Genomic DNA, 19,492 nt, shown 5'->3' on the forward strand with positions numbered 1-19,492 from the left:
AATGTATCCCCCGCCTACACACACACACAGACAGACAACACAATGTGTTTACATGTAGGTATCCATGAAGTGAAGACCAACGCAATGTTCAATCTCAGTACGAGGGGTCAACTCAAACGTGTTGCGCCGTCCTGGAAGCACATCTTCTACAGGACTCTTGCAGCGGTTTACCAGGTGTGGATGTGGCCGTCGTGAGTTCTCTTTGAGAACGGACACGATAGTTTACTCTCTTTTTTTTACTCTTGCAGCTGGTTGGTGAAGCATCAGTAGTTGCATGACCATGTCCCTGCAGCTTGCAGCCAATACATGAATGTTTCAGCAGACAGCACGCGCGAATTAGCGCAGATCAAAAGCAGATAGTAAAAAAACAAAAACTTAACAGCGGACTCCTGTGACCGGAGAAAAGTCACCATCTAGAGTTACAGGGGGACAGGACCGACAAACATAACACAAGTATGTACATGGTGTGCACGGAACCAAGAGTACATAAACCTGCTGACGCAACTGCAAACACGATCAGAGAGAGTGAGAGTGAGAGAGAGAGAGCGATAGTAATCAAGCGGTAGCATCTCAGAACGACTTCAAGAACCGGCTCTTCTGTTGCACGGGCTGCCGCGTCGGCTGGGCCTGTGCTGTCTTGGCGCTGGCGTCGAGGCGCCGCCTGCGATCTCGGAACACGTCCACACAGTCCTTCATCACGCCATCCTCGGGCTGGTAAGCCTTCAGCAGAGGTCGAATGTCATTGGTTTTCGACTGCATGGCCGACTGGGCGATAGCTGCAGAGCAATCACATTACACAACACAGCACAGCACAGAATGCAGTGACATTGGGGCAATCGCACTACACAACACAGCATGCAGTGACAGTGGGGCAATCGCACTACACAACACAGCATGCAGTGACATTGGGGCAATCGCACTACACAACACAGCATGCAGTGACAGTGGGGCAATCGCACTACACAACACAGCATGCAGTGACATTGGGGCAATCGCACTACACAACACAGAACACAGCATGCAGTGACATTGGGGCAATCGCACTACACAACACAGCATGCAGTGACATTGGGCGCCAAAGAGCGGGGTTTCCGCTTTAAGCTAGGGAAAGTATTTTCGAAATTCAAGCCTTTTCCAAGATGAGTTTGGACGCTTCTTGCAGCTTCAATACCAAGCCTTTTTTTGTATCCTTTATTCCCTGCTTCACATATACCCAGTGTGTGCAGTTTTATTGCGAAAACGCTAGTGTTCCGACGTCTTAGTTTTCAGCCTGCCACGCTATGGTTATGCAGTCACATCCTGTGCATGTGTGCTCATGACACCTGAACAATGTTCACATGCTCACGTGCCAATCAGCACAGTAGCCGTCGCAATGAAGACTGATAACGTCGTGCAGGTGAGGAAGACGCCCCGCTGCTACAGGTGGAATCCTGATAATTCGAATATGGCTTAATTCGAACATACCGCTTAATTCGAAGTTTTTCCAGGACCGATTTCTATCAATACGATTCCCACATAAAAAAATCTGATACCGTATTTTTCCGGTTGTAAGTCGACCTTTTACGACTTAAAATAGAAGGAGAAAGGGTGGGGGTCGACTTACAACCGGGATTCGACTTATAACCGGGAACTATCAGTATCTTACAAAATGACCTGCACTGCATGCACGAGTGCACCATGTTTATACATTTTTGCCAGTTTATTGGGCTTTTTCAAGGATTGGGACGTTATATCCTCCAATAAGGAATGTTTACATGATTTGTTGATGTGTTAGTAGCAGGAGGTGGTTAGTAGTGCTTCTTTGGGTGAAAACTTTAAAACGCAGAATTGAGACCTCCAGATAGGGGGGTCGACTTATAACCGGGGTCGACTTACAACCGGTAAAATACGGTAATTAGAACCTCGAACTGGATATGTCCGGTAAAGTAGAAGTCCCACAGATTCCACTTACATAGAAAATGTGTGGGATTTGTGCTGATAATTCGAAGTTAGCAAAGTGTAATTCGAAGTTCACTGTACATTGTACTGGTCAGTTCAGTTTGCATGAGCAGGCTGTCCCGGTCAGTTCAGTATCCGTTAAATCTGTGTCTAAGGTCCATAGCGCAACTCTGCGTGACCATGAGAGCATTTTGACATACATATTGTGTTGTGGGTTCATGTTTGGATAATTAGAATGTCCGGATAATTAGAAGTTTTTTCCAGGCATTTTGAGGCTCGAATTATCAGGATTCCACCTGTACTCGATAAGACCTCGATATTCGTTGATCTTAGGCTATACCGTTACTGATGCTGAGACCAACGCGAGCACACACGCACACACAATATCCAGACATTCCCCATTGATAGCCGCCAGTTCAGCTAACGCTGCGGAGAGCCGGTACTTACTGCGCAAGAACTCTCCCAGGTCGTACAAGTACATGTCGTCCTCTTCGCCAGTCCACTTGCTGACGAACACGACATTTTCAGGGTTGCGGTCGCACGTCTTCGGCTCGTTGTCGACATGAATCACGCGCCGAAGGTCACGGTTTAAGTTCTTCAAATCCTGCACATTCAAGCGTGAAGGAGAAAATGGCATTCACAAGGACAACATCCAGTCATGTGACAACATCCAGTCATGTGACAACATCCAGTCATGTGACAACAAACTAACTTACAGGGAAACCTGTCTAAGGCGACCGCTCAAGGGACTTTCGAAATGCGGTCGCTGTGTATAGGTGGTCTCCTCATCCAGGGTCATTTGACTGAAATTGACAAGCCTTGGTCCTGGTCGTAGCGGTCCCCTTGGACAGGTGGTCGCCTTATCCGAGTGGTCGCCTCGACAGGTTTTACTGTACTGTATTGTACATGTTATAAAACCCAGTACTAGTTCAAAACTAGTACTGTACAGGCAGAAAATTTCGTCGGTCAATAATTTCGTCCAACTCCAAGGAAAGGGATTTCGTCCGGTTGAAAATTTAGTCCATGGACTATAACAGTGTATTGAAACGCTGGACAAATCGACATTCGTTCGGCATTTAATTTAATCCCAAAGCTCCTTGGACGAAAAAGACGAAATTAAATTCCAGACAAATATTTCTGCTTGTACAGTATTAGATAAACCTTGTTATAGTTCACGCATATTGTTGTCAATCTAACAATACATTATACATGTACACTAGAACTCTGATAAGAAGTACCCCTGGGGTCAGCAGGAAGCTGTGTACTTAGTAGCCAAGGTACCTCTTATCCAAACATACTTTAGAATGGGTCGATACACCCATGCTCCAGACAATGTCCGCACTAGAAATTCAGCCAGGTTTTACAAAATTAGGACAGGTATGCCATGGGAAAATGTATGGAGTAGCAGATCCCAAACCCAGATTTTTGAGATTTAAAGTGGGTTTTTGATCCGCAATTCCAAGGTACTTCTTATCCAAACATACTTTAGAATGGGTCGATACACCCGGGACTAGGTCAGTATGAAGCAAGCGTATTAAACCCGGCTTCACTACGCGACATTACGAATTTACGATATCTTATCACTGTTATAACTTTGAGAGAATGTACTAAGTGAATTCCACTGTACTTTCAACGAGAAAATTTAAATGTGAAAGTGTCTAACGTTTAATGATGTGAATCATGTGATTCAACACAATAACATTGTGTTGAGTCATGATGGATTGGTAGATACGGAGGGTTTCGGAAAGATGATCTCGGCTGTGAACGCAGTGCTACTTTAGTCATGGTGGCAAATTTCACTGGCCACTGGGCAGCACCGAATATGACGGATGTTTCTCCTCACCTTATGATGCATCAAGTTCTTGTAGTCGGTGCCCTCACGAAACAGCTTGTAGATGACACGCTGCTCTGTGTCTAGACTGTCCACTACATGTTGATAGGACTGCATGCACACACACACACACACACACACACACAGAATAGAAGCATATACACAACAAATACACAAACACACACACACGCACATGCACACACACGCGCGCGCACACACACACACACACACACGCACGCACACACACACACACACACACACACACGTTAGCATGCATGGGTACACATGGCCACAGGCATATCCCATAATGCCTACACAAAAACCCTAGAAAGAGTAGAATGTTGTACCAGTAAGTTGCAGCTGTTGTCCATGTCACTATCTGAGTATACATACATTACACTGCAGTGGGATGGGGGACGGGGATAGGGATGGTGGTGGCAGCACAAACAGTACTAAAGACCAGGGCCAACGTAAACCGCACCCTAAATGTACATTCACACGCATCGCCAACACTACCGCTATCCACTACTCACCATCTGTGGCTCTGTGGTGAATATTACAATCTCGTAGTATTGGTGCACCTGCCGGAGGAAGACCTTCAGGCCAGGCCGCCGCCGATACCGCCAGCCAGTGGAAACCTGCGCAGCACGGCATCAATATGTACATGCGATAGCGGTGAAGACCGTCACTGACGTGAACATACACACTGGACAGGTTGTTGCAATGTCACACACGCTCCAGTTGCCGAGACAAGACAGGTACTCACACTCTAAACTGCTCACAGTTCATACATTCAAACTCCACAACAACAATAGACAGTATCCAGCATAGGCTGTTAGTAGTGAACTAGACGTCAACAAAGACCAGTGTCCATCCAGCCGGGATAGGACTAAAGATTTCCAGAGCACACAAGCATGGACATTCCCCTCTGCTCCACACCGGCCGTCTCCATCGATTTCTGGACATGGGTCAGGCTTGAAAATTCCCAATCACGGTCTAAGCAGCTGATGAGTGATAGCAAGAGTACATAACCCCCCAGAGTGTGCAACGCCGATCCAGCTCTCTGTAGGGTCTTGGTCGAGCGGAATCGGATCTTCTGATGTCATGCGTACACTTCACACCACCGCAAGGCCGGTCTCGAGGCAGGGCACCATTGTTTTTGATCCAAGAGTACCCGCGATCTCCCGGGTTCCCCTCAGATGTGTACGGTATTATGACGCAAAGATCCGATTCCGCTCGACCAAGACCCTATGCAGAGCTGGATCAGGCGTTGCACACTCTGGGGGGTTATGTACTCTTGGTGATAGGACTAAAGATTTCCAGAGCACACAAGCATGGACATTCCCCTCTGCTCCACACCGGTGGTCTCCATGGATTTCTGGACATGGGTCAGGCTTGAAAATTCCCAATCAACGTCTAAGCAGCGCACACCTTGCAGCCCAGAGACACGGAGTTGAGCAATGCACAAGTGGTGTGATCATCTGAAGAGAACTTACGGAATATTCGGGATTAACGAGAAGTTTCTGCGACTCAATCACGAGTGTGAAAGGCGGCTGATAGTGGTCTGGTAGCACGTCGGGCAACAGGTTCTCATCAATTGGTGCAGCAAAGCTCTACAGGCAGAACCAATGACAGCAGGAACGGCAACAACAGCAACAACAGCAACAGCAGCAGCAGCAGCAACAACTCTCACCACCAGAGGAATGCAAACAAATGTTAAAGATTGGAGGTGAAGCTATTACATGCAGCGCAGACAAAGGAAGAGAGCTTGAAGAAGTCCACTTTCAGCACACGTTAATGTGTGTGTGCGTGCGCGCATACACACATACGTGTGTGCGCGTGTATGTGTATATTTGTGCTGTGTCTCGTAGATCCAGTTGAGATTTGGGCAGTGTACCATACTGGAGACAGGGCGTGGGCGTACAGGGTACCTGACTCTGGCGCATATTGTAAAGTAACCAGTCTACAGCACAGGCATCATGACACAAAGGCTTTGTCCACAGCATGCAGGACATAGGGGGAGGATTCCTCCTTTACCGGGTTGAGTCTCCACCTGGTGGAACGCGCCTGTACTACGCACATCAAGAAACGTGAGACCAAGGCACTTGAGAACAGCAGAGATGTAGCGGTGTCCGTATCTCCACCATGTCTTCGGAGGTCTTGTGGCAGCGGGAGACTTTGTCCTCCACTTCTTGCCACATTGCCAGTATGTGTACGTAACTCAATGCAGCAGTGTTATGCGACTATGCACTGTACCATACCAATACCCAAAAGTATGCAACTGAACAATACTGACTGCCTCTCAATACAGGTATGAATATGCGCATGTTGGAGCAAAACCCGTGGCCTCACAGAGCTCGTCTCTGAGACGAGTGTTTCTTGATCATAAGGGTTGTCTATCATTCACTCATTCATTCAGGCTGTATTTGACATCACCGGATGCTTTATACCGTACTGATGGCATATGAAGCAGACACAGTACACCACTTGCCTCATACAGATTGGTGACATCCTCTTTGGCCCGAGAGAACAGTCCGGTGAACGCTGCACACAACAGCATGGAAATGGCCACGAGAGCGTATTTAGTACAGGACCAATACAACCACCAAACAGGGAGCAAACTGAAAGCAACTGGCAAACCCTTCAAGGGAATGTCATACTGGACAGCAGAGTTTGTTTCATCTCACACATTCCTGGCTGGTCAGGTATAGCAAAAGCAGAACATTCAGCATGCATGTTCTGTGTACTGAGCTGATACACATGCTTGTACATCATCCACACACGCACACTCACGCATGCACACACACACACGCACATGCACGTACACACACACACACACACACACACATGACCCCCCATACCCTCACACACACACGCCACACACACGCCACACACACACACACACACACACGCACGCACGCACACACACACACACACACACACACACGGCAAAGTACACCATGAAACACAGTGTCCGGAGATAGAAAAGCAGAAATGCAGAAGAGACATCAGCCTCCACATACACCTACCTCTCAGTAAGCCCTTCGCTCTAATCTGCAAACACACAAAATGCAAGCCAAAGTGCAAAGGAAAGACACAAACAACATGATGCTTAGCTGGCGATGGACATTCACACGGGGTGGAGTAGATGTGTAGGGTTACTGTAATTTCACAAATTTTCGGTGTACTTTTATTTTCGGTACTTTCGGTGCATCTGTTTCACACCTAAAATTTCAATACACCGAACAAACACTAACACACATAATCCAATAGGGAACTGCTGCTCTGTACCGAAAATTTCTGTTCACCTAAGCTGGCCTTTTGCCCTCATACCGAAAATATTGAGCACCGAAAATGTCTGAAATTAGAGTATACTGCATGATTCTTCCAAGTACTAACATCTCAGGATCACCTCTCCATGCAATTTTCGGAAGGTCTGTGCCTTATTTTCGGAATCCTATAATTATAGAACTTGAGACGTATGGACTTGGTGTATCGCACTAGGCTTGTGGGATGTGTGTGTGTGTTCGCATCTTTTCATCAGTAATGGACAACAGCATGCTAGCAACTTCAATAGTATGAGCCATGTGTTTCCATCGTCTTCTGTGATGTACTGATATAGTGGGGTGTGTTTGTGAGATGGGTTTAGATGAGTAGGCTAGTGGCGGTGGAAGTAGTAGTATTAAATCCTTGGACTTGCAAGATCAGTATGATGTAGATGAAACAGCCCTGGAGCCTAAGCAAACACGGGCTATGCAAGTGCCAGAGCGCACTGTTCCGAAGTTTGTTGGTCAGATACAAGCCTGGCATGTTCATCTCGTTTATTCGGAATCATCCCTCGGAAGATGATCCAGCATATTGCGGCCCACACCAATTTGTTCTGGGCTCAGCAGTTGGCAGCCAATCTAGGTACCCCCGCTACGGACATCAAACTGTATGCATGGCTCGGTATGGCACTGGCCCGTGGCAATGGATCCAACCCTGTGCGGCGGATTCAGCTAATAAGAAGCAACGAGGTTGCTTACGCCTGTCCGAAACTTCTCTCAAACAGGACAAACAGGAGCAGAACGGCAGACGTGTGTACCACCCGAGGAGAGAGGTGGCCGTTGATGAAATGGACATCTCCTTCAAGGGACGCAGTCCATACAAGTCAAGGATCACGTACAAGCGAGCGGGTGATGGCTTTGTCGTCTATGCTATAAGCGATTCTTCCGAGGACTTCCTGTTCTCATTCCACTTCTCCTTTGACAACAGCCTCGCACTGCTTAACCCGAGATGAAGAAAAGGGTACAACGCAGTAGGTCTCCCCACGGAGAGACTTCCTGGTAAGTGCCATCACGTATTCACTGATACTTTGAAGTAATGTTTTTACTCAGCTGTGGCCCTTGTGGAGCGGCTCTTTGGCCACAGCCTCATCAAACAGGGAATGGTGGAAAAGTCTTGGCTTCCTCAGGTCAATGAAGACCAAACCTTCTCATCTCAATGTCTTTACAACCTTGCATCTTCATCTCCCCTTATAAAACGACACCAACAACATCTCCGCTTACTTGTACATAGGATATTACTTGCCGAGATTCCTCGGCACCTTGTTTTGTATAACTGGTTTGTTCCCACTAGACCCACCCGCAATGCTATGTCTTGTCACCTCTCATTCTCTTCTTCTTCTTCTTCTTCTTCTTCTTCTCTCTTTCCCTCTCATGTAGTTTTTAGTTAGCCGTGGCTGGTTGCCACCCTTCATCTCATTCTCACTATTGGCAGCCCTTACGGCGAGCCAGGAGATGTAAACAAAAATTAAGAAATAAAGACAGGGTCTAGAGGTGCCAACGTTGTGACCAGCTTCTACGATCAGAAGTCCGCTTACATGATCACAACTGGCCACAGCGACGTACACATGGCCTCTGCCGCGCGGAAGCGAATCATTGTAAGTCATCATCCCTAGAACAACTCTTGATATAAAGGATTTTGCCAGCAAATGAAGAGAAGTGAGATCGGAACTAACTTTAATTCCCGTAGCTATGCAGAAGACGTTACTTCAGTAACGTCTGGCGCTAGCCAGGGTCCACACAGCTTTAATTTGGTGTTTGTTTGTGTGTTTGTTTGTGTCACGCCTGGCGCTATCCGTATCTGACGGCAAAAAAGCATAGGATGTTATAAATTTTTCAATTCTCCTTTTTTTCAGGTATATCCTGGGATTCGAACCCGCACTATCGCCCTACATGCATTCCCCCATACACTTCGCATTCATACCCATTCTTCCAAGTTGCGTTACGTTATTATCTTGCGTTTGAAAGCCCTATTTGAATATTGCGGGAAGCTGTATGTGGCCAGCTGTGTTTGATGGTCCGGTACGGTACTGGAGACGGTGTCGTATTACCCTCGATCGTACCTGTCCCGTCCCCATCCCCTACCGTACCGTGCCATCAAAGACGGCTGGCCACAATGCATATAACTCAAATAGGGCTTTCAAATGCAAGATCACAATGTGAAACAACTTGGAAGAATTAGTATGTATGCGAAGTGCATCGGGGATGAATGCAGGGCGCGCGATAGTGCGGGTTCGAATCCCAGGTTATGTCTAAAAAAAGGAATTTTTTAAAGAATTTATAACATCCCTATGCTTTTTTTTTGTCTAGGTCATCAAGGCAAAAAAGCATAGCGTAGGGCCCTGAGCTTCCAAGCTCTCTCGTACAGTGTACAACTTTTCTATTCTTTCTTCTTTTTGATTTCGTGATTCTGGTAAGTACGTGTGGATACATACACATGGTCAGTCTCTGTGTGACTCCTGGCAGGTGCAGTGTGATACCTCGCCAATGTGCTCTAGTGACCATGTTTCCACACTTTGGCGGTGACACAAGCCTGGAGAGGGTTTATACTTTATCATAGAAGTAACACCCTGATACCCCTGATTATAGGGTCTTACTTTCATGAATTTCACAAATACCTAACCTTTACTTATATCTATCGCCGTAGTTGGCGTTCACCCACTCTCTTCACATTGGCCGGTGTTTCCTTGGAGTCTTAAGATGTAATAAATAGTCAAACTAGTCAAAAAATATAAATATAATATAAATCTAATAGCACCCCAAGTCAATTCAAGATCAGTTCGGGTGCTTCTTGCAGCTTCATTTTATGAACAAAATCATGTGGCTTGGGCTAGCCGCCACAACATGATTAAATTTTGTAAATTTGTACTTCAAGTATTTTTTCCCAAATAGAGTTGTGGCAGCTAGCCCCAGACGCATTTGGATCCCAAAATAGCTATTTACTTTGAAGCAGTTCCTAACTACAGGAGAATGCACGTGCATACAGTACAGTAGTGGCCAAGCAGGCAGGAAGTAACACTTATCCTTTCACAGTCTAAAGAAATAGAATTCCAAGCACGGAAAATCACTTTCTACTTTCTAACAAAATATTACGCTAAACAATCAATTTATTTTGACCTACCTCGTCTCCAATGGTGTTTTCCTGTGGCCAGCCTTCAGCAAGAACGACAAAGAGACAAAATAAGGAGGTTAAGCATCATCAAATTCACGCTCATTTTTGTAACCTGGGCGCGAGGTGTGAATTTGGAGCGAAGGTTCACAAGCTTCAACAATGCTTAAGGCTGGTATTACTGTGCCCATCCATGCTGGCCTTGGTCAAGAGGACAGCCCTGGCTCAATACGAGTATCAGAGGACACGCGTTGATGGTACAGAACACCGAAAATGGCTGAAATGTGGCGGGCGTAGTGGAGTGGTTGGTGCAACTACTTGATCTCAATGATAGGTGGGCAGAGCAGAGTCAGCATACCATCCAAATACTGAGTACAGTTTCCATGCCAAGGGTGCTAAGCCAAAAATGATACCATCCAGCCATCTCAATCCCATTTCTTTTTATCTCTTCGACCAAACACAGTACGCTGCCCTACCCTGAAGGGTACACTGTACGTACTGGTCATTAGGGAGGTTTCGCTCTACGGAATTACGTATGAAAATAACGTATGAACTGCACGGAATTTTCATACGTAAAAATCAGAGCTGTTGGGTTTCGCTCAACGTGATTTCTCCACGACTGCTAAACATGCGTTGTTGCTTTGGAGACGCGTTGGCTGCATGCGCCCACCGTATGCACCATGAACCGAAACCGCGTTTTCTATATTATGCACGTGGTGTACGGTGTGTGCACCTTGTGTTTCGCGCGGCTTGAATGTTGCCATGGACAAATGCGGAAAATGCGAAAAAATACTTCAAAAAGTCCTACGGAGGACCCAACGTAGGAAAGAGCTTTCCTACGGAAATCCGTAGAGAGATTTACGTATGAAAGTTGCCCTCGCTCCCCGGCGCGTACGACATACGGATTTTCATACGTAATTACGTAGAGCGAAACCTCCCTATTGTCAACGGAGGCATGACATTCAACGGGACTATATTGCTGGGTTAAGGACTAAAGGTAGGACCATGCCTGAATCAACTGGGGAAAGCAGAGCGTGACGGCAACTGGCAACTAAGGCTTCATTTACACGACAACGATTGAAAAACGTTTTTCAATCGTTTTCGAAACGTTTTTGCTGTTTACACGAAAACGATAAGCGTGTACACTGCAACGCGTTTTTCGGCGCGCAATGATCACGTGCAATGAGTTGGCCTGGCGGCTGGTGCAGGCATGTTTTGAGTACAAGGCACGTAGTAGTACAAGTAAAACGTTTGTGCCGTTTACAGGAGAACAAAGCGGAACGAAAACGATTGAAAAACAATTTGAAGGCCGTTTTTCGTTTGAAACGTTTTTCAGCGTCGTCGTGGAAACGCTCTTATTAAAATCTGTGGAAGCGTATTCTTTTGAAAACGTTTTTCAATTGTTGTCGTGTAAACGAGGCCTAAGGACTGGATGACACAATGGTGATTCGGCTCGAGTGCTACCAAAGTGGTGCACGGGTACACGAAAGTACAGTGCTGGCCAGAGAAATACGAGCTCATGAATAAAATACATGTTTAAACGGCAACAAACAAAAAACAGAAGCATGTGTGCATGTTCGACAGGGAAATCCCATCATAAAATAAATCTACAGTCCTCACCTCAGCCTCAGGCTGAATGCACTGAGCGCAGAACTCTACACCGGAACATCCCGATTTTATTTCACGTCACCATGGTGACCAGGGGTTTTGCGAATGACATCATCGTACGGGCTTGTATGGAATGACACCATCGTAAAATTAATGATGCGTATGGAGTGACAGACCAGTACATGTGATGCTATTCCATAAAAAATACTGCTCGCATCTGGGGATACCTGAAACCATAGCGCCCAAAATGAGTCGCATCTTTGACCCCAGACTCTGAAGTATATTAGTTCTTCGTGGTCTACAGTCAACACGCGCTCGCAACTGACGCTGACACCTGCTCACCCTGCCTGGCGTGCATGCATCAGCCCTGCCCAAGAGAGACTGAAACGAGAGTGGCACAGGAGTGAAACCCATGTCATTGTATGTTCCACCCACCCCTGCCCCTGTTGTCTCCCTAGACGCTTGCATTTCCCGGTGGCGTGGCAGGTGAAAAATATGAAAATATTTGATATTGTGTTGCGTGTGCACGTGTGTGTGTGTGTTTGTGTGTGTGTGTATGTGTGTGTGTGTGTGACTTTGGGATGAACCAGTACATCCAATGGCAGTGTTGCAGGCTAACAATATAACGGCAATCAATTCAAAGGTCTGCCAAAGGTATACTCAGATGCATTCCTCTTCATTCTTCAGGAGCAACGTTATTTACTCTGCCTGGAAATCACTGCGCAATAGCTGTTACTCACCCATAAACATAATACCACCGATTCCCATCCCTGTTGCCAATCCAAGGGTAGCAAACGTTGCCTGCCTGGACATACTTTTCTTTTCCTTGGGCTTGATGTAAGCTGAGCGTACTTGCTGCCTCACCGGGCCGGAGAACGGCGCTCGTTGGAGGCACCTGCAGCCTACAGCCCATGATGATCTCCATGGCTGTGCCATAGTTATTTTCCAACCTCGTATCTACACGGAAAACATTGCTATTGAGTATTGTAGAACAGAATACAGCGAGAAACGAAATCTTTTTTAAAAATTATAATAATAATAATTTAATATGCTCGTAAATTATTTGCGAAAGAAGGGGCACTTTCCCGGCAAAAAAACACATTTCGACCCACTTAAAGGGGAAGTATACCCTAAAATCAAATTTTCACCAGTTGTAGTCTTCTGGGTGCTGAGTCGAATGGTCTTGGTCCGAGGAAGCTGCGACGCTCCCTTCCTACTTGAATCCCAATCGAACTCGCGCACTTCCACCGAAACTGGGTGACTGCGCCCTACTAGATGGGGATTTGTATGCAAAATGTCACTAAAAGCGCCATTTCGTTCTTATAAAAGCACGGATGACCGCGATTGGCCCATATGTTGTAGTCTTTTGGACGCTGAGTCGACTGGTTTTGGTCCGAAAAGGCTGCGATGCAGCGTTCCTCCTTTATTCCCAATCGAACATGGTTGAAGAAGCGGTCACGTGCTCCTGGGTGCCCAAATCACCTGGTCACCGCGCCAGCAGGCGACAACTTTCACACCAAGGTTCAACTCGAGTTCAACTCGAGTGACAGGACTGCACCCAAAAAAGGTCAAACAGGCTAGTAAGTTGTACCCTGCAGGCACGGTGACCAGGTGACTGGTGTACGCAGGAGCACGTGACCGCTTCTTCAACCATGTTCGATTGGGAATAAAGGAGGAGCGCTGCATCGTAGCCTTTTCGGACCAAAACCAGTCGACTCAGCGTCCAAAAGACTACAACATATGGGCCAATCGCGGTCATCCGTGCTTTTATAAGAACGAAATGGCGCTTTTAGTGACATTTTGCATACAAATCCCCATCTAGTAGGGCGCAGTCACCCAGTTTCGGTGGAAGTGCGCGAGTTCGATTGGGATTCAAGTAGGAAGGGAGCGCCTCAGCTTCCTCGGACCAAGACCATTCGACTCAGCACCCCGAAGACTACAACTGGTGAAAATTTGATTTTAGGGTATACTTCCCCTTTAATTATACGCGTACTCCCCGATCGATCCTGCGCGCGGGGATCCCGGCGTGTATAACCTATGCCAGTGGTGTATGGAATCCTTGCAAGGTATGTAGCAACTTACTTACTTGATCATGGCGGAGAAGGAGCTGAAGGGAGGCGTGAACATGGTGAAGGGTGCCATGCAGCTCACATGTGTGCATGCTCTAACGCTACTCTACAATGCATACGAGGAACTGCACACGCACTCGCTACTGCTCTCGCAAGGTGGGTGGCTTCTCTCCAGTGATCCAGCCCGCCTCGAACTCAAAGGGTGGATCCACTGCACTTTGTCGCGGAACACATCAACACGACACTACAGTATACAGTACATGCATACTGACAAGGAGCACATGTCAGCAGAACTGGACGACCATCCCATTGAGTCCCCCCCCCTCAAACACACACACGCACTAAAACGGCACACATGACAATCACGGGCACGTGGTAAAGGAGCAGTTTGTTCACTGTTCATCTTCACGCCTATTGGCTTTGCAAGACATAAACATCAGCAGCAAGCACTCAAAATGCCAGCTGTGAACGCTGAGGTCAAGTTGTCACTAGACGTATGGCTCAGAGGCGGTCAAGAACGATGGGGAAAAACCAACTAGACTAGTGAAGGGAACGCAAGGATCAAACTGACCAAAAAAGTAGAAAAAGCTAAAACTTGGGAAATGTGAACTGCATCCAAGAGCAGGTATCTAAACCACCTATAAGCTGAATACACCGACAGCAGATATACACAGGCAAAGACACTATTAGTATATACACGGCCCACGACCAGAAAAGAGACGGAGGGACGGGGTGTAGCCAGCTACAACACAACTACGACGACGCAAAGATGAAGAGGATGATGAGGATGAGGTTTGATGACTGGAGTGCCACTGGACGCGGGTGAAGTGGCAGGCCATTGCATGGTTTAAAAGCTACAGAGACAGAGAGAAGAGTTTTAAAAGTGTACATATTGGTGTGTTGTAGTTTGCCGAAGTGGCGGGGGCAGCAGCCAAGTGAAGGGGGAAAGAGAAAGCGATACGAGGTAGTAAGGACATGATCAGTAAGGATGATGAATACGAGGATCTCAACAGTGAACTGATGTCAAGCACAGCGTCCCCAAAACAAGACCCAGCACATTGACCAGCAATGCACCATTCAAACCACACATATTCATACATACACATACACCATGTACGCAAACACACACACGCACGCACACACTGACTAAAACATAGGAACACCCATGCACCGGCACACAAGCATGTACAGAGGCGGACAGAAGAAGGAGAGGCGCTTAAAAACAAAAAGACCGATCAGGGGAGGGAAGAGGAGAGCCTCGGAGGCCACGGCCCGGAGACATGGCATAGCATATGATGTGTACTTCGAAGTACACACACTGGCAAAAGACCAGAGAACTATGTGCTGTACTGTACAGGGTGCAGAAAAAAGGCAAAAAGATGCAGTTTTGCCATCCGCATGTCGCCAGCGACGTGCATCACAACCACCCACCCACTTACATCAGCTGCGTCAGGGAGGTCGAATGATGTGAGCCACCACCACCGCCCTGGTACGACTTGGGCAGGTGCGGAGTCTCTTCCAGCTGGTCGTACTCTATGTGCATGTCGTGAACCGCCTTGCGCCACGTCGTCACATCAAACACGTAGTAGCGTCCAGTCTCGTAGAGCGTGTTCTTCACTGTCAGCGGTGTATCCATGCCCGTCGCTCGTGTCAACCACACTTTCTGCTCTTTGTGATATCTCCAGTCTCTCTGATAGAGCTCGGCAGCCGCCGCAAGTTGAAGAAGGTCTCCAGAGCTGAACACAAACAACCACGGTGGAAACAGATATGTTTGAACAGCGTGAATTTGTTTTCTGGTATCACCGTATGCATACACAACATAAATAATATTTATATGCAGGGTTCTAGCGAGCTCAAAATAGTGGGGGGGGGGGGGGGGGGGAGGGGGGGAGGGCAAGGGAAACAGCTGCCCTGTAACCCATATTTTTCCATTTTTCCACAAATATCCTGCCATGAAAAATGCAACGTAAGGGGTCGAACCCCCAACTTCACCCCAGACAAGCGCCTTTATTTTATGACCCCTCTATTTCCGACTATCGACTGCATTTTCGATGAATAGCATAAAAACGCCAACATCGAGAAGTGAGTAGGGGGCGCCACATTTCCACACTGGACCACAGGAGGGCGCTGCCCTCAAGCCCTATTGCCCCAGTGCTACAAAGGAACAAATCTCAGAGGTATGCAATGGGACATTAGCAAGCTACACTGCCACTTTGCAACACGGGTGCAATAAGTACATCCACTGCACTGCCATTGGTGCTGGCAAACATAAACTTGCACAGCGTCAAATCTCCATGAAACACCCATGAAAGAGATACTGCTGAGGATTCACCCAAATTGACAGGTTGGGGGGGGGGGGGGGGGGAAGTACACGGATACGGTTCTGCCCAAAAACCGCATAAAAGAACCTGCTAAAAATGTCTGGCACTAAACTCCACAGCCCAGCAAGGATCAGGGTACTGTAAAAGCAGAAATTGTCGGGTGTAATATTTTCGGTATTCTCCAAAATCCGAGGTTCAGTGGAGGGAAATTTTCGGGAAAGCCCGTTTCCCAGGTAAGTGTACTGCTGAGTAGTACCAAGAGTACATACCCCCCCCCCCCCCCCCCCTCCAGAGTATGCAACTCCCACATACCCTGCTGTCCCGACAGAATTTCAAGTTGACGTCATTATTTATGACGCAATGCTCCTTGCTCCAGTGATTTACCACGTTTTTCTTTGCAATAATTTGTACAGGATCGATCGGCTTCGGTCAACCACAGGTTCCGGATTCGTCTGATAATCCGTGTCAGTGCGCATTGCATCATCAAAATGATGTCAACTTGAAATTCTGTCGGGACAGCATAGTGGAGTTGCACACTCTGAGGGGTTATGCACTCTTGGTAGTAGATGTACCGACATTTTTAGTGCGTTTTATTTTAGGTAAAATTGTCGGCACAGAAGTTACCGAAAATAAAACACCACCGAAAATTTACAGTATATGCCGATATCACCTACCCCCCCCCCCCCCCCCTCACAGACACACACGCGTATCTAGCGCCGCACGCACATACCGGGTATGCATGCAAGCCGGGAGGCAGCATACAAGCACGCAAGCATGTGAACATGTACACCCACATGCACCCCCCCCCCCCCACACACACACACATACCGTAAAGTACCGTTGATCCACCCCCTCTCTAATTCCCGCCCCCTGTCGATTTTCTACCTGTGAGGCGACTTCGGCGTATACAACGAAATACGATGTTGAACCGACGCCTGCACTGCTGTACACAATATGTGCCAATCCAGGATGAAAATATGCACAATCCAGCACATTCAGTCTGATCCTCTACGTTGTTGTACATCGTACTGCACTTGACAGCCTTGATCTAATTCCTGCCCCCTGCCGAAAATCCAGCTGGGAAGCGACATGGCGTGGGGGGGTCAACGGTACTTTACGGTACATGCACAATCAGAGATCCTCCCCAGCGGATCTCAACACAGTCATAAAATCAACGGCACGTCTGCAATCTCACCTGTGATAGTACAAGTAGAATAGCAGATCTTCACCGTAACGATGGAGCTTGATAGGCGCCAGTTTATCCCGAATCAAGTTGTTGGTGTTGTATTCCTCTGGCACGCCAAAGTCGATATCCTGCGGGCGTGTAGGGCCATCGGAGAACGGTGATGTAAATGAGCTACATAAGGTGTCGGGGGATGTGAGATTCAAGCCCAGCGTGGTTAGGTCGCTGCCCAGCGCCAGCGACACCAAGTTCGGCTCGTTTTCCGCTACGCGTATGAACGTGAGCAGCCCTATCAGGCCAAACTGGTCCTTTACCATGCCCTGCGGCACGTTCGTGATCACGCCGTCTGATGTCGTCTGTATGCCCGGACCCATACGTGACTGCAATCCAGACGGAGCCTGCTGAGCAGGCAGCTCAGAACTGTGATACGTTCCTTTCGCAGGTCGCTGACCTATTACACCTACGTTCGACGATCTGGGGTGTGCGTCCTGGTGATTTGAATCAATCGGTATACTGCCCGTGATCCGAAAACTGTCGCCGCCAACACTACTGCTCAGATTCATGCCGCCAAAAGCAGAGGAAGACGACATATTCATCGGGAACATGCTCTGCGACAGCTTGCCATTGTCTCCCGTTTCTGACATGCCTGGCTTGAAGTTGCCGGAGCTGGGCAGTGCCGGGAAATCCTCACTGACCATGGTGAATTCCTGTTCTTGTCGCGGCTTAGACGCGATGCCATAGTTCCTGGGTGGTATGGGTGCTGTTCCCGACGCTAACCCGGACGTTGCCGATGCCTGGCTCTGGGGCCGGCGGCCATTCGAACGTCCCACCACAGGAAATTCCGACGGGTCCAGAGATTGAGATTCCAAACTAGATGGCTGTGACTGTTGCGTGACGAACGGCCGGTTCTCAAACCCTGTGGACGTGGCGTTTTGCTGCAAACGGATCTGGCCAGAAAACCCTGCGTTACTGGTTGACTGGCTTGTTGCTGTTACAGACATACTCCGCGACAACTTAGGCTGATTATTCATGGGCAAACTCGCAGAAGTTCCCGTTGCGTTGAAAGTGAACTGGCTTTGTGGCCCCATCCCATTCGCAGAGGGAGACAGGATGCTGCGGCTAGACATGCCATTGCCTGTCATACTTGGTACAGAACTCTGTGTGCTCAGTGGATTGGTGGGCATGGAACCACTATTGGATGTGTGTGCCTGGGTGGAACTACGGCTGCTCGTGCCGGCGAACTGGGCACCACGACTACCCATACTGCCAGTGTTTGTAGCCGACACTGTATTGTGTGCTGATGCACTACTGAGGGATCCATTGCTATTATATGCACCACCAAGGCCATAGTATCCTGATGTTGCAGCCTGGCTTTGGGTATACATAGAATTGAAATCCTTCTCACTGGTGCCAAAAAGCAAGGAGGACGAATTGAGTCCAAACTGCTGGCCATTGCTGCTCTCATCCTCAGGCATTTCATCGACGTTATCCCTATACATGCCCAACCTTGTTCTCTTCAGCTGCACACCGTTCACAGAAGAATTTTTGGAAGGAACAGGCGATCCAAGCTCTTGTTTCGAACCAGTTCCAAAACCAAGAGGATCTGGTATATGACGGCTTGCCATATCATTCAACAACTCCGCTGATTTGACTCCACCTGCGACCTCGCCGTAAACAAGCAGCGAGATAGCAATACTTAGAGGGCATTACAGCAAGACACAAAGCCAAGAATTGGAGTTGCCTCGTACGTGAGAGTGAAACTCACGTCATGGACGAGCGCGAGCATACATTCGTACATAAAGACAATGCAACTAACGTTACTTCGATGATTTTTCAAGAGGTCGAGGACGTCGACGATCACTGGATCGTACTCAAATCTGGTTGTACAGTAGACATCATACAGGATTATTCACAGTAGATCATAACTCAGTGCACCGCAAGGGATATCCACACGACCGACCAGGTCCACACTAGACCACAGCATGTGCTGAACTACCCGCTCAGCTGTGCAGTGCAGGGATCCCCGGCCGGGAGTCGTCAAAATATTTGTCCACTCTGTGCAGTACTGACCAGGGAGCCCTACAATACAGGCTACACAATTATAGTCTGT

General features: G+C 47.8%; 2 protein-coding genes across 2 annotated transcripts; both read right to left on the reverse strand.

Annotated features, from left to right (window-relative positions):
* Window positions 1-47: 47 nt before the first annotated feature.
* On the reverse strand, window positions 48-12,801 carry LOC135816686 (mitochondrial import inner membrane translocase subunit TIM50-like). Its single transcript, XM_065329821.1, has 9 exons — window positions 12,550-12,801; window positions 10,214-10,245; window positions 6,799-6,823; window positions 6,261-6,313; window positions 5,266-5,382; window positions 4,303-4,407; window positions 3,782-3,880; window positions 2,386-2,542; window positions 48-776 (listed from the first exon to the last, which is right to left on the reverse strand). The coding sequence occupies exons 1-9, from the start codon at window positions 12,743-12,745 to the stop codon at window positions 571-573; spliced, it is 990 nt and encodes a 329-aa protein (XP_065185893.1). The 5' UTR covers window positions 12,746-12,801; the 3' UTR covers window positions 48-570.
* Window positions 12,802-14,254: 1,453 nt separating this feature from the next.
* LOC135816647 (CCR4-NOT transcription complex subunit 2-like) lies at window positions 14,255-19,272 on the reverse strand. Its single transcript, XM_065329808.1, has 3 exons — window positions 17,395-19,272; window positions 15,318-15,614; window positions 14,255-14,732 (listed from the first exon to the last, which is right to left on the reverse strand). Exons 1-3 carry the CDS (start codon window positions 19,005-19,007, stop codon window positions 14,726-14,728), a joined length of 1,917 nt encoding a protein of 638 aa, XP_065185880.1. The 5' UTR covers window positions 19,008-19,272; the 3' UTR covers window positions 14,255-14,725.
* Window positions 19,273-19,492: the final 220 nt, after the last annotated feature.

Source organism: Sycon ciliatum, chromosome 1, assembly GCF_964019385.1.
Source record: "Sycon ciliatum chromosome 1, ocSycCili1.1, whole genome shotgun sequence".
Taxonomy (NCBI): domain Eukaryota; kingdom Metazoa; phylum Porifera; class Calcarea; order Leucosolenida; family Sycettidae; genus Sycon; species Sycon ciliatum.